The 13,604-nt window shown below is 41.9% G+C and overlaps 1 protein-coding gene across 1 annotated transcript in view; it reads left to right on the forward strand.

Annotated features, from left to right (window-relative positions):
• Positions 1 to 3,767: 3,767 nt before the first annotated feature.
• BARD1 (BRCA1 associated RING domain 1) overlaps positions 3,768 to 13,604 on the forward strand; it is a 78,062-nt gene continuing 68,225 nt past the window's right edge. Inside the window, exon 1 of the mRNA XM_032859865.1 lies at positions 3,768 to 3,971. Within this exon, the coding sequence (XP_032715756.1) occupies positions 3,829 to 3,971 (143 nt within the window). The 5' untranslated portion in view covers positions 3,768 to 3,828. The remainder of the gene's footprint in view (positions 3,972 to 13,604) is intronic.

The raw sequence follows: 13,604 nt of genomic DNA on the forward strand, positions 1-13,604 counted from the left end.
TGCACCCTTTATTTGCAATAGCCAAAATATGGAAGCAGCCCGGGGTGCCTGGGTGGCTCAGTGGGTTAAGCCTCTGCCTTCGGCTCAGGTCATGATCTCAGTATTCTGGGATCAAGCCCCGCATTGGGCTCTCTGTTCAGCAGGGAGCCTGCTTCCCCCTACTTGTGATGTCTCTGCATCAAATAAATAAATAAAATATTTAAAAAAAATATGGAAGCAGCCCAAATGTCCATCCATAGATGAATGTATAAAGATGTACACACACACACACACACACACACACACACACACAATGGAATATTACTCAGTCATAAAAATAATGACATCTTGTTATTTGCAACAACATGGGTAGATCCAGAGGGTATTATGCTAAGTGAAATAAGCATGTCAGAGAAAATAAAACACCATGATTTCACTCAAATGTGGAATTTAGGGGTGCTTGGGTGGCTCAGTGGGTTAAGCCTCCGCCTTTGGCTCAGGTCATGATCTCGGGGTTCTGGGATTGAGCCCCACATCGGGCTCTCTGCTCAGCAGGGAGCCCGCTTCCACCTCTCTCTCTGCCTGCCTCTCTGCCAACTTGTGATCTGTCAAATAAACAAATAAATAAATAAAATTTTTAAAATGTGGAGTTTAAGAAACAAAACAAATGAACACAGGAAAAAAAAAGACAAATCAAGAAACAGACTCTTACATATAAAGAATTGGTAGTTACCAAAGGGCACATGGGTAGGGGGATGGGTGAAATAAATGAAAGAGATTAAGAGTACACGGCCTTTTTTTTTTTCCAAAGATTTTATTTATTCATTTGACAGAGAAAGAGAGGCAGGCAGAGGAAGAGGGAGAAGCTGACTCCCTGCTGAGCGGAGAGCCAGTCATGGGGCTCAATCCCAGGACCCTGAGATCATGACCTGAACCTCCCAGGCCCCCCAAGAGTACACTAATTGTGATGAGCGCTGAGTATATAGAATTGCTGAATCACTATATTATACACCTGGTAACTAATATAACACTGTGCAAATTATACTGGAATTTAGCAAGTAAATTGTCAGCCATTTGCACTGTAACAGGGCAGGACTGGAAGGAAGGAAGTGGAAGGGAAAGTTGCAGATGGGGAGTAACCTTGCTTATTCTCTTGATGAGTTTATTATGGCCACCATCAAACAGCTGCTGGGAATTTCATGAGATTTGGGGAGAGGTACTGGGGCAATGGCAGAGGGAAAGAAAAAGAAACTAATGTTATCATTGCCCCTGTATCACAATTCATTTATCAGCACCACACAAATAGGCCAGTGACAATTGTTTGATCCTTACAGCATTTTACCAAAATGTGAAATTTGCATTTACTCTCATCAGTTACATTATGTAGTAGTTATTTTTTAAGATATTATTCATTTATTTGCCAGAGAGAGTGTGCAGGAGAGAGAGCGAGCGAGAGCACAAGCAGGGGGAGGGTAGGTAGAAGGAGAAGCGGGCTCCCCTGTGGGCAAGGAGCCCAATATGGAACTTGATTCCACAACCCTGGGATCCTGACCTGATCTGAGGGCAGACGCTTAAATAACTGAGCCACCATGGCATTGTTAGGTCCATAATCAAAGGAACGAGACTGATAAAAAGCGAATGTCAAGCAAAGCTTTATTTCGTGCCAAGCATTGAGAATCAAACCGACCATTGGGGGCCGCCTCTTACAGAGAGGGCGACCCCTCCCTGCCTTACAGACTAAGTTTTATAGAGCAAAGGCCCTGTGGTTGAGCCTGCACACTCCTTGGTAGTTAGGGAGACAGTACGCACGCCCCACTGATTGGACGTCTCCACCAGGCCCGACTCATTCCTGCATTTGGGCAGTTATCTCCACCTGACCTGACCCGCCCTTGTATTTGGGCTCTGTTATCAGGGACTGGTCGACTATATTTTACTGGTTTCCGGGACTTGCTTTTAAGTAGGTTCCCCTGGGGGGTGGGGCAGGGTCAGTTTAACTTTTACTGCGTAAACAACAAAATCACTGTTTAACTGGATAGAGCTGCTCTAGCTAAATAGGCCCTTACAGCATCACATATTATGCCCTAATTAAAAAAGCATCTCATAGGGGCGCCTGGGTTGGCTCAGTGGGTTGGGCTTCTGCCTTTGGCTTAGGCCAGGATTTCAGAGTCCTGGGATCAAGCCCCATATTGGGCTCTCTGGTAAAAAAATTCAGTGCTATTCTGTGGTAAATAAAGCATTAACAGAAATGGATATCCATATATATATATATACACACACATATATATAATTATATTAATATTAGCTACTGTTGATTGAGTAGTTATGATGTAGATGATTTTACATTTATCTCCTTCAATAATTCTCCAGATCTACAGAATATATTATTCTCACCTTATAGGAAACTAATGTTCAGACAACTTAAGACTTGATTTAAATCACATAATTATATAATAGAGGAAGTGGGATTATAAGTAGGACTGTTTGGCTTCTGAAATCCCCAATTTACTCCATTACACACACCATAGCGTCTCTTCAAGTTCAGCATTTCTAGAGTTTGATTTCTCTGAGGCTCTGCAAAGAGTAAGCAATGGCTTAACAGGGTTAACAATCAATTTCATGATTACCTGTGAGTTTAAGAAAAAAAATGGATTTGGGGCACCTGGGTGGCTCAGTGGGTTAAGCCTCTTGCCTTCGGCTCAGGTCATGATCTCAGGGTTCTGGGATCACGCCCCACATCGGGCTCTTTGCTCAGCGGGGAGCCTGCTTCCCCCTCTCTCTCTGCCTACTTGTGATCTCTCTCTGTCAAATAAATAAATAAAATCTTTAAAAAAAAAGATTACATTTATCTTCAGTAATATTTAGAATTGTTGAATTACTGTATTAAAAAAAATTGGGTTAGTTTACCATGTTATTATACCCTATACGATTTTACTTAGTTTTATCCATTCTGCTCTACTAACCAAGGGTTTATTTGGAAATGTTATTTTATTTTATTTTACTTTTACCATATAATGTATTAAGTTTTTTCAGGGGTACAGGTCTGTGACTCATCAGTCTTACACAATCGAAACGTTTTAGATGGTTACAGTGTAGCCTAAGGATTGGAGAGGACTTGGGTGGACACAGGGATATTAGCCAGAAGGCTCTGGGAACAATCTAGGTGAGAATGAGACAAAGGGCCTGTGGTGAAGACAGAAGTGGGTAGATTTGAGAGTAAGTGTTGGGGAGGGGGATGCAAAGATCTGGGAGTGGACTGAATGGGAAGGGTGAAGAGTTCTCTGCCTCTGTTGTCCATATAATATGATGGTCAATGAAGGATTCTTACGTGGAGGGTAGACACAGCTTTAACAAACAAAACAAAAAGCCTCGAAAAGGTGGAAGGGAGGAGAAAGTTACTTTTTTAGAAGAAGGGGGCACATTCAGTGTCATGATCAAAACTTTTCCTAGCTTTCCCGTAGCCGAAATAGCACTCCTTAGAGATGACTCTCAACCAAAAATTCCTCGGTTTGTGACTTTCCATCCCTTAAGCCTTGCCGACAGTCTCTAGAGCCAAGGGTTCAGGAAAGTCAAGTACCTGCATTTTTTTCTCATTTTCACCCCTCCGGGCTGTCTGGACCCGCCCCCTTTCCCGCCAACCGCAGGCCCCACCCCTCCCTGTCCCGCGCGCCCTGGCTTTTGGCGCGTTTCCGCGGCCCCGCCCCTCGGGCCCCGCCCCCGCCCAGCGTCCCGCCGGCCCAGACTCGGGGACCGCTCGGGCGGGGGTCTGGTCGCAGGCCGGCGGTCTCGGTCGTTGCCGGAGTCTGCCGCGGCTCTAGCCCTCTGAGGTGCCCTTGCCGGGAAGGCGGGGCGATGCCGGGGAACCGGCAGCCAAGGGTCCGCTCCGGGAACGAGCCTGGTCCCGCGCCCAGTATGGAGCCGGAGGGGCGCGGGGCCTGGGCCCACAGCCGCGCCGCGCTCGACCGGCTGGAGAAGCTGCTACGCTGCTCGCGTTGGTAAAGACGGACCCTCCGGCGGATGGCTGCGAGGGCGGGGGGCAGGGGTCGCCCCAGTCTCGGGGGAGGGGGCGGGGATCTTTCCAACCCTCGGGATCCCTCTTCCCCTTGCCGTCGGGCAGTCGGCCGGCGAGCAGAGTCCGTACCTTCCCTGGGGTCTGGTTTTAGTTATCGAACCTCCCTAGTCCCCGTTCACAGCCTTTCCGCGCGGCTTCCTTGCCTTTTCCTCACCAAACGCAACTAAGGTGGTAGTTTTCGAACTTGAGCGGGCCGGAGACGCCTCTGGGGGCGTGGCTAAACACGGTCATCGCAGGCCCCGCCTCCGGGGTTTGAATTGGTGCGGGTGGGGCTGAGACGTCCGCGCTTCCTACCCGGCCCGGGATTCCTCGGGACCGAAGTAATCGCCGCACCTCTACCGGGCGCTGCTGAGTGGGAGGCCGCTGTCGCTCGTCGCTGAGCTGGCCCTTTGACCGCTTCTCCGTAGCAGCTCTTTCTGGGGAGAGTTTTGGGTACCCTTGTGGGAGGTAGATTGAAGATAGCAGTGTGATGACGCCGCCCTCCCATTTCTCATTCAGTTTCTCCTTTCCTTGGTTTAGTGAAAAGCCTGGACGGCTCGGGGTTCCAGCTCTTACAGATGCTGTTTATTATCATTTTTTGTTACTTATTTTCCTTCATGCTGTTGCACCATGGGAGTCTTCTCACTTCCAGGTTTTCATTATATCTGGAGGCATCATTTACATGACTGGTACTCCATGCTTCTTGTCCTGTAGCTTTTCGTACTGTACACACCAAGGAGGTTTATAAAACGCAAAAAGGACTTGTCACCTTTTTCATTTCTTCCAAAAGCATTGATTGAGTGAGGGCCCGCTGTGTGTACAGCTCAGTATTTCTGCATCAGTATTTGCTCTGCAAATTTCTTCTGTAAAGAGTCTTTCGGTAACTGCCTGCTTGTAGTTGTCCTGATTGTATTTGTTTTTTGGACTTTCTTTTGATTTGTGTTTTTTTCCCTCTGATTTCTAACCAGCAGAAATTTGATATACATGAAGTACAAGTAACACCGCAGCTTTTTCTTTAAACATGAAATGGACATAACTGTGGGGCACCTGGGTGGCTCAGTAGGGTAAGGGTGTGACTCTTGATTTTGGCTGGCATCAGTAATCTCAGGGTCCTGAGATCTAGCCCTGGGTAGGGAGTCTGAAATTCTCTCTCCCTGTCCCTCTGTCCCTTCCCCTGCTCTCTCTTTTTGTCTCAAATAATATATCTTAACAACAACAAAAAGAAATGGACTTAACTGTTACAGACCTTTTGCACTTATATTTTGTTTTATAAAACTTCAAAAAATCATTGCACCCCTTAGAAAAGTGGCACTTTTGCTGGAACACATGGAGACATTCTGACTTGTGTATGTTTTTTCATAACACAGGTCATCCATTTGAGAATAAGAAATTTAAAACTGGCTGTGCTAGTTGCTATAATGAAGCAATTATAATCACACATTTATAGTTTAACAAAAGTTAGACATTCACGTGGGGTTTCTGTATGGAAGACATTAGGGCGGCCAGCATCATAGTGCTTCACCCAGGCTGGAGAGTCAGGCTGCCTGAGTTCAGGTTCCAGCTTTGACACGATGGCCCGGGTCAAATTCGTTGCCTCAGTTTCCCCATCTGAGTGATAATAGTGCTCAACTCGTCTACCTGTGAGTCTTCCTTAATAATAAAAGATATTCAGGGTGCCTGGGTGGCTCAGTGGGTTAAAGACTCTGCCTTCGGCTCAGGTCATGATCTCAGGGTCCTGGGATCGAGCCCCGCATCGGGCTCTCTGCTCAGCGGGGAGCCTGCTTCCCCCCTCTCTCTGCCTGCCTCTCTGCCTACTTGTGATCTCTGTCTGTCAAATAAATAAATAAACTCTTAAAAAAAAAAAAGATTATTGTGCTCCTGCAAAGTGCTCTTTTGGCCTTGGGGCTTTGTTAGTGAACAAAGACAAAACCTCAATCCTTAGGACACTAACCTTCTGTGGGAGGGAAGAAACGAAATGAAATTATACATGTGAAGGGTTGAGTATGGTGGTTGTCATGGGATAAGTGATAAATAATAGCTGTCTTATAAAAATACAAAGAGGTATAGCCTGCTTCCTGAATGGTTCGGGGAAGACAAAGTATGTGATTTGTAAGAATAATCTACAGGTTGTCCTAAAATCTAATACATCCAGTTTCACTTTTTATCCCCTTCCACGTATTTTTCCAGTTTCTGACTGAAGTGAGAAGACAATAAGAGCCAAAGGACTGAAAGTGGACGTCAGACTTTTCATAGGTGCAGACTTTGAATACAGTTCATTCTGTTGGCTGGAGAATAATAGTGAACTCCAGTAATTTTTTTTTTAAATTAATATATGAACCACTGATGGAATCACTACACTCACCTGTTTCTTTGCATTTTTTAACCTAGGGCTCTGCAAATTTCTTCTGTAAAGAGTCTTTCGGTAACTGTTTTAGGCTTTGCTGGCCACAGTTTCTGTTCCTATTCTTTTTGTTTTTTTACAGCCCTTAAAAACAGAGGCACGGGGGTGCCTGGGTGGCTCAGTTGGTTAAGCCACTGCCCCTCCGGCTCAGATTATGATTCTGGAGTTCCCGGATCAAGTCCCACATCAGGCTCCCAGCTCTTCGGGGAGTCTGCTTCTCCCTCTGACCTTCTCTCCTCTCATGCTCTCTCTCTCTTTCTCAAATAAATAAAATCTTTAAAACAACAACAACAACAACAAACCAGGGGCACGTGGGTGGGGTGGCTCAGTCTGTTAAGGGTCTGCCTTTGGCTCAGGTCATGATCCCAGCATCCTGGGATGGAGCCCTGCATAGGACTCCTGCTCAGCAGGGAGTCTGCTTCTCCCTCTCCCTCTGCCTCTCCCTGCTGCTCTTGATCTCTTGCACACACGTACTCTCTCTCTCTCTCTCAAATCAAATCTTTAAACAAAAACAAACCCAAAAAGCATTCTTAGCTCAAGGCTGTACAGAGACAGTCTACTGACTAGATTTGGTGCATAGGCTATGGTTTGCCAAACTGTTAAAATGAGTAGAATGTCTGAAGTTTAAAGATCCTTCTCAGTGTAAATTTTATATCACATGAGACTTAATATTTACTATTTATTTTTTTATTAATTATTGAGACTTAATATTTAGACATTATTTTGCGTTCTTCTCCATGTCTCTTTCTGTTTTGGCACTGTTCATAGTGAATAAAGTGTAGCCAGTTTCTCTTTACCCATGGAAAAAAAAATCAAAAAGACCCCAAACCCATTCTTTCCACCGCTGCCTTTTCCTAGGATCTGCCTGATATCATTGCTTGAAAGGAGCAACTCTGGACAGTCTGCTTCTTGCTTTTGCTACCCACCATTCATAGCAGTGTCATATTATTTGAAATTGTGTGTCAGTATGCCCTTTTACAGAGTTTCAAAGTTCTACCCAGTGGGCTGGTGATTACCCCGATTACCCTCACATTCAGCTTGCAGCTGTCATCTATATTGTGTTCCCAGGTGTCACCTGTCTCGTGTAGCATATTGGATCTGTTTTGCAGGAAGCATTACTTGTGAGTGAGGGTGGATTGGCTACATTACAGGGCATCTTTTCTTGACCTTTAACATAAGTGTGGCTCCAAGGTGAAGCGGATGGAATTTTTCAAGAGGCCAGATGTGACATTTGTGTTAGGTCCAAGCCTCACAACCGGATAGAAGCTATTTAAAGATTTTGGAAAAATGAGACAGGAAGAACATATCATTTGAGAAGCTGACAGAAAGCATAGTTAGTAATGTGTTCCTAAAGGAAGTAGGAAAAAATAATAGGAGCTGTAGTGTTAAAAGCCCAAGTGTCACATGACACTGTTTTGTGAATTAAAATAATTAGGTACCTCTTGCCATTTGGGCCGGAGGGGGGGGAGCTTTGATCTCTACTACAATGTAATTTGGAGTTCTAGCACTTTTTTTTTTTTTTTTTTTAAAGATTTTATTTATTTATTTGACAGACAGAGATCATAAGTAGGCAGAGAGGCAGGCAGAGGCAGAGGGAGAAGCAGGCTCCCTGCCAAGCAAGGAGCCCGATATGGGACTTGATCCCAGGACGCTGGGATCATGACCTGAGCCGAAGGCAGCTGCTTAACCAACTGAGCCACCCAGGCGTCCCTCTAGCACGTTTTAAATCAACTTTTAGTAAAAAGTAAAATAGTAATCTTGTGTGTTTTTTTTTTTTTTTTTTTTTTAGGGTAGGTGATTTTATTTTTCTAAATCTTTTGTCATTTTAAAGGCAGTCAGGATTGTTTTTGTTTATTGCATAGCTTAGTTTTTAAGAGCATTGATTTTGAACACTGGCTTCAAATAGTGGCTCAGTGATTTTGGATAAATTATTTTATCTTTGTATGCTTTTTCTCATTTGCAAAATGAATTAGTAATAGTTTCTATCTTATAAGGTTGTTATGGGAATTAAATGAGTTAATATTTATAAGATACTTAGAGCAGTGCCTATTATGTTCTAAGTGCTGTATGAATGTTTGTAAAATACAGGATAGATTTCCTGACCCCAGCATTAAGCTTTTGCCTTCATTAGTTTTGAATGTTCAGAAGCATTTTAATAGGCCAATGATCCTTAAATGGGATGATTACTCTTTTGGCTTGCTCTGATGCTGATTCTTTATTAGGACCTCAGGCGATCACTGAGGCACTACATTAGTGATGCTGTGGTGAAACATTTTCCACCCTTAAGGAGCAAATGCTTAACTGTAAAGGATAAAATGCACGCAGAGTTCGGGGAAAATTATCATGAGGACCAAGGAGATGCAGGGAAGAGTACTTGGATGGTGCCAGTAGAGGAAAGCTGAATGCGGTCTTGGAAAGATTTTCATAGACAAAGACAGGTGGAATGTGCTAGTCACAGTATGCTAAAAGGTACTGTAGAATAAAGGAAAGTGAGTCAGGTAGGCAAAGAGTTAAGAAAGGGTCAGATTAGACAGTGTTTAGTGGCCTAACAACACACTATCAGTTGATTCGCATAGTTCCTATGGAGGAGCAATTCGTGGAAATTTCCTGTAATTCTAGTGTTGTCATCTATAAAATGAGGAAGCTGGACTAAGTGCTTTCTAAGACTCCCTCCAGTTTGCAGATTCTATAATTATTAGTTTCCAGTAGATGTAAATTGTCATTTAAAACTTTCTTTTGAAGTTTAACATACATCCAGAAAAGGGCAGAAATCATTGGTGTTCAGCTTGTATCATATATCCTTCCTAATTGTGGGATTTAGTTACTCATGTGGTATTTTGATTCTTTGATACCTGTTGCCTTCAGTTATACTACACATTTCATAAAGACAGGTACACATTTCGTAAAGACAGGTACACATATCGTAAAGATAGGTTTACATTTCTGAACACAGTTTCTTAGTGTTTGTTAAATTAATGAGTGTATAAAAGAATCTAGATTAAGTTAGGATCATAGTTGAGGAGCCTTTGCAGGTGGAAATACTAGAAAGACCTCGTTAATTTCACTTGCTCACCAAGAATCCTCCATAGGTTCCTGGGGTTAGTTACCCAGAGTAAACAATGACTAAGGTCTTAGGGCAAAAGTAGAAGGCAAAGGTCTTTGCCCCTGGGAGTTAGGGCTGGAACCATGGCTTGCACAGACCCATCACAGGCCTACACATGCCTGGTATTATATAGGGCTTGGGACTGCCAAGAGAAACTTACTAGAGACATTGAGCACCTGTTTCCTATAGTATAGGGGATCATCTTACAAGTGGAGTTATTGTTATATGGGTCTGGGACTTAGAGGAAAGATTTCAGGCTGGGAGCATGCTTGACAGTCATCTGCATGTGGATGGTAATTTAAGTCCTATTTCTAGAAGTGAGCAGGGAAACGAATATAAAGATGAACGACTGTGTCCGAGCCTTGAAACTCAACATTTGAACATTAGGTGGAAGAAGTGAAGCTTTAAGGACAGTTACTTAGGTACTGTTTTGCTTTGGAAGAAAGGGAATAGAGGACAGAGTAAACCAGTACTATTTGAGTCAGATACACATGATATTCTCTGTGGCTTATCTGTCTCATAACAGTAGGTCCTATTATAGTTAATTGTTAGTAGAAGTCTGTTGCCCATTTGGCTTTTGCTATATTGGCTCATTGGTTTATTCAGCATTTATCAACACTAGACAATCAGACATGATTTTTAAAAAATTTTTCCCATGTGATTTACTTTAATCTGGCATACAAAATACACAGAAATAAGATGCTTTGTGTCATTATTCATATCCCTTACTTGATAACAATTTTGTTTATTCTAAAGATAGATAAAAGAAATTGTTTAATTGGCTTAGAGAGCCTTTTAACCAAATGTGTTGGTGCACACTTGGCAAAATGACTTGGCAATTTTCTAAAATGTAAGAGCACTGTGGTAGCTAGCTATCTTGCCTATCGTTAAATAGCAGTTTATCTCATAGAAGCTTAGGGAGCCATTCTGTTAAGAAATAGGTCTGCCTCAGTATTGTAATCTCAGCTGAATTTACTTTCCTTTTCTTCTTTGCAAAGAAATTTTTATTTCAATAGGATATATATTTTTTTTTAATTATTTTTTCTTACTACTTAGTTCTTCCCTAAGTTATAATCCTCTGGCCGTGCCGATCTCTCCAAATCGACTACATGTAAAGTAACAGAAATATGACTACAGATGGGAAAAAGTAGAGTAGCTGAATTTTCAAGGTACAGAAATCCTGTTACCATGCAAATGTCTTTTCTTATTCTTTTGGATTTTTTTTCTTTCTAATATATATGTATATCAAACAAAGAATAGGGTAAGGATAAAATAGAATTGTTAATATAAATTCATTTTTGCATGTAGTTTTCCATTTGCTTCATTCACTAAGGATTTATCGAAATTCTGCTGTTCATATAGCACCATGCTAGGGAGGTAATAGTGTGGTTGGGGAGCTCAGAAAAAATAAAAGTCCAGATTTCTTGTTTGTAGGGCTATAGTCTATTTGGAGACTAGCAGGGAAAATAGGGAATCAAGCAGATAAAAGAGAAAATATTTCTCTTTCAGCATTGATTTCCAGAGCTCCAACGAGATGCCATCTCTCTGGAACTTTATAGAGTATTTCGTACATTTCTGAAGTCATATACTAACTTTGCTTATAAAATCACCTTGTTCAATTATAAGCCTCTTAATATACAGATTGTGTTGCAGACAACATTGTGTCCTTACACATCTGGCACAAGGTACAGATTTTGCATAGGTGATGTTGTAGAAATTGAAATGCAAGAATTTCTGTGCCTAAACTTTGTTTAGTGTTGTTTTTATTATATCATCCTGCATAGTATTTGGATGTGTTGGGCTTGAATAGTTTTGGGGGTGGAAGGGAGGAAGGGTATTCTAGGCTGGGGAGAGTAGTCTCAGCGATCCTGAGCTTGGTTTTGGACATTGGGTATTACTTGAGAAATGTTACAGAGAGCAGAGTTGAGAGCAGAGTTTTTGTGGAGGAGCAGTATAAGAAAAGGTTGCCTGCTTTGGAGTCACTGGGTTGTGAAGAACTTCTTAATATTAAGTTTTTAAAAATTGAAAGGGATACATGCGTTAAAATATCAAGGTATGTGGTCATTAAATAAGTGAATGGCAGGTGAGCCCCAGTCCTTTTCTTTCTTTTTTTTTTTTTAATTTTTTTAAAAAATATTTATTTATTTGACAGAGAGAGACACAGCAAGAGAGGGGACACAAGCAGGGGGAGCAGGAGAGGGAGAAGCAGGCTTCCCGCTGAGCAGGGAGCCTGATGTGGGGCTCGATCCCAGGACCCTGGAATCATGACCTGAGCCTAAGGCAGATGCCTAATGACTGAGCCACCTAGGCGCCCCCCAAATCCTTTTCTTTAAGGACCCACTATGATAAATTTTTTGTATATCTTTTAATAAGAGGTCATCTGTATTTATATAAGCAGCATATGCCTCAGCTGAGAAGATGCCAGGTATCAGGAGATGTATCATGACACATGTAACATTTTCTTGTTGATTAAAATTTAGATTGTTTTTGGTCTTTTGCTATAATCTGTGCTAGAGTGAATATCCTTTTCCATCGGCCTTTACATTTTAAAAATTTTTATTAAAATTATCCATGAACACAGTCAACAAAGTCAATAAAGCAAAGGCAATGAAAACATTCTTTTGCTTCATCTATACTTTAGAAACAGCCTCTTTTATCTCTTTGTTCTTCAAGATATACATCTACATTTCCCAATGACATGTTTCTATTGCTACTTCTTGAATTTTTCCATTTAGACATTTATTTATCCACTTTCTAACTTCTTACGCTAAAAGATGGTTTTCTTATTATCTATTAACTTTCTACTATGGAAGATGACTCGGTTAGAATTTGTAGTACAAAATAATTTTAAGTCATTATTTTGAAGGCCAGGCATCCCTTGTTGTTACCCTTGAGATGTCTTATGCTCTTCTGAATCCTTAAAAAAATTAAAAAAAATATATATATATATACATACGCACATATATATATGTGTGTATACATTTATGACATTTTAGTTTTATTATTTCTTAATCTCTGGACTCTCTTGGTATCCTAAGTAGATAGCTTTGATGTTTTGAAGTTTCAGTTTTGCAAGCATCTGAGTATCTCTAAAGGATAAATTCCTGGCAGGGGAAAAGTTGAATTGAAAATAGTGCATTTAAAATTTTGATAGATATTGTCTGGTTGTAATAGAAGTATCTTCTCAGCTAAGCAAGCTCTAGGCATTGTCAGAAAGCCTGCCTTTTATGTAGATCATTGCCACCCTCTGTATCTGTGCTTCTGAGCTGTACGTTACTGTTCTTTTGACTTGACATGGTCCCCGCCCAGGCTTGGTTATAACACCCCTGTCCCTGCTCCTTCCCTTGTGCTCGCGGGCGCATACTTCTCCATCACTTCTCCAGTGTTGTTCTTTATCTGTTAACAGCAACAAAATATATTCTCGCTCACTAATTAGAATAATCAGTACAGTTGATCAGTTATTCATAGATACTAGATTCATTGCTAATCAAACTGTAGCATCTCATTGCTAGGGGAAGGGTCGGAGCCATAGATAAAAGGTTCAGAGTCATCTTTGAAAGGACATTTAAGTTTAGAAACAGAATCAAGGCATTGAGTGTAGAGTACTATGATAGAAAGCCAAAAGTCTGTGGACTGTGTTATGGGGAAAAGCCTACAATGGAGAGACAGGAAAGAAGCACTTAACGAAATGCTAAAATAGGCAGATAAATGTGCTCTAAGAAAATTAAGACTCAACAGAAGATAAGGTTTCAAGGAGAAAGTTGAGGTCAGTTTCCTTTACAGAAGGGGGAGGGAGAATGAGGCCTAAAAGTGCTTTTGGGGAATAGGTTCAGCATTGTCGGGATTTAAAGCTGGGGAGGTAAGGAGACGGAGTGAACACTGTGGAGCCCTCCGCTAGGACCTTCCATCTGTCGGCAAGAGCGGGGGCTGGAGGTAGAGTGAGAGGCAGGATCTAAAAGTGCTGTTTTTTAAGGTGGAGGAGAGAATGCCTACTTGTGCATGTTTAGGCAGATGGAAGAAGAAAGGTGGCTATAATGATGAGAATAGACCACTTTAGGAGACAGAAGATAAGG

The sequence above is a fragment of the Lontra canadensis genome, unplaced genomic scaffold, assembly GCF_010015895.1.
Source record: "Lontra canadensis isolate GAN:19392208 unplaced genomic scaffold, GSC_riverotter_1.0 scaffold18, whole genome shotgun sequence".
NCBI classification, from domain to species: domain Eukaryota; kingdom Metazoa; phylum Chordata; class Mammalia; order Carnivora; family Mustelidae; genus Lontra; species Lontra canadensis.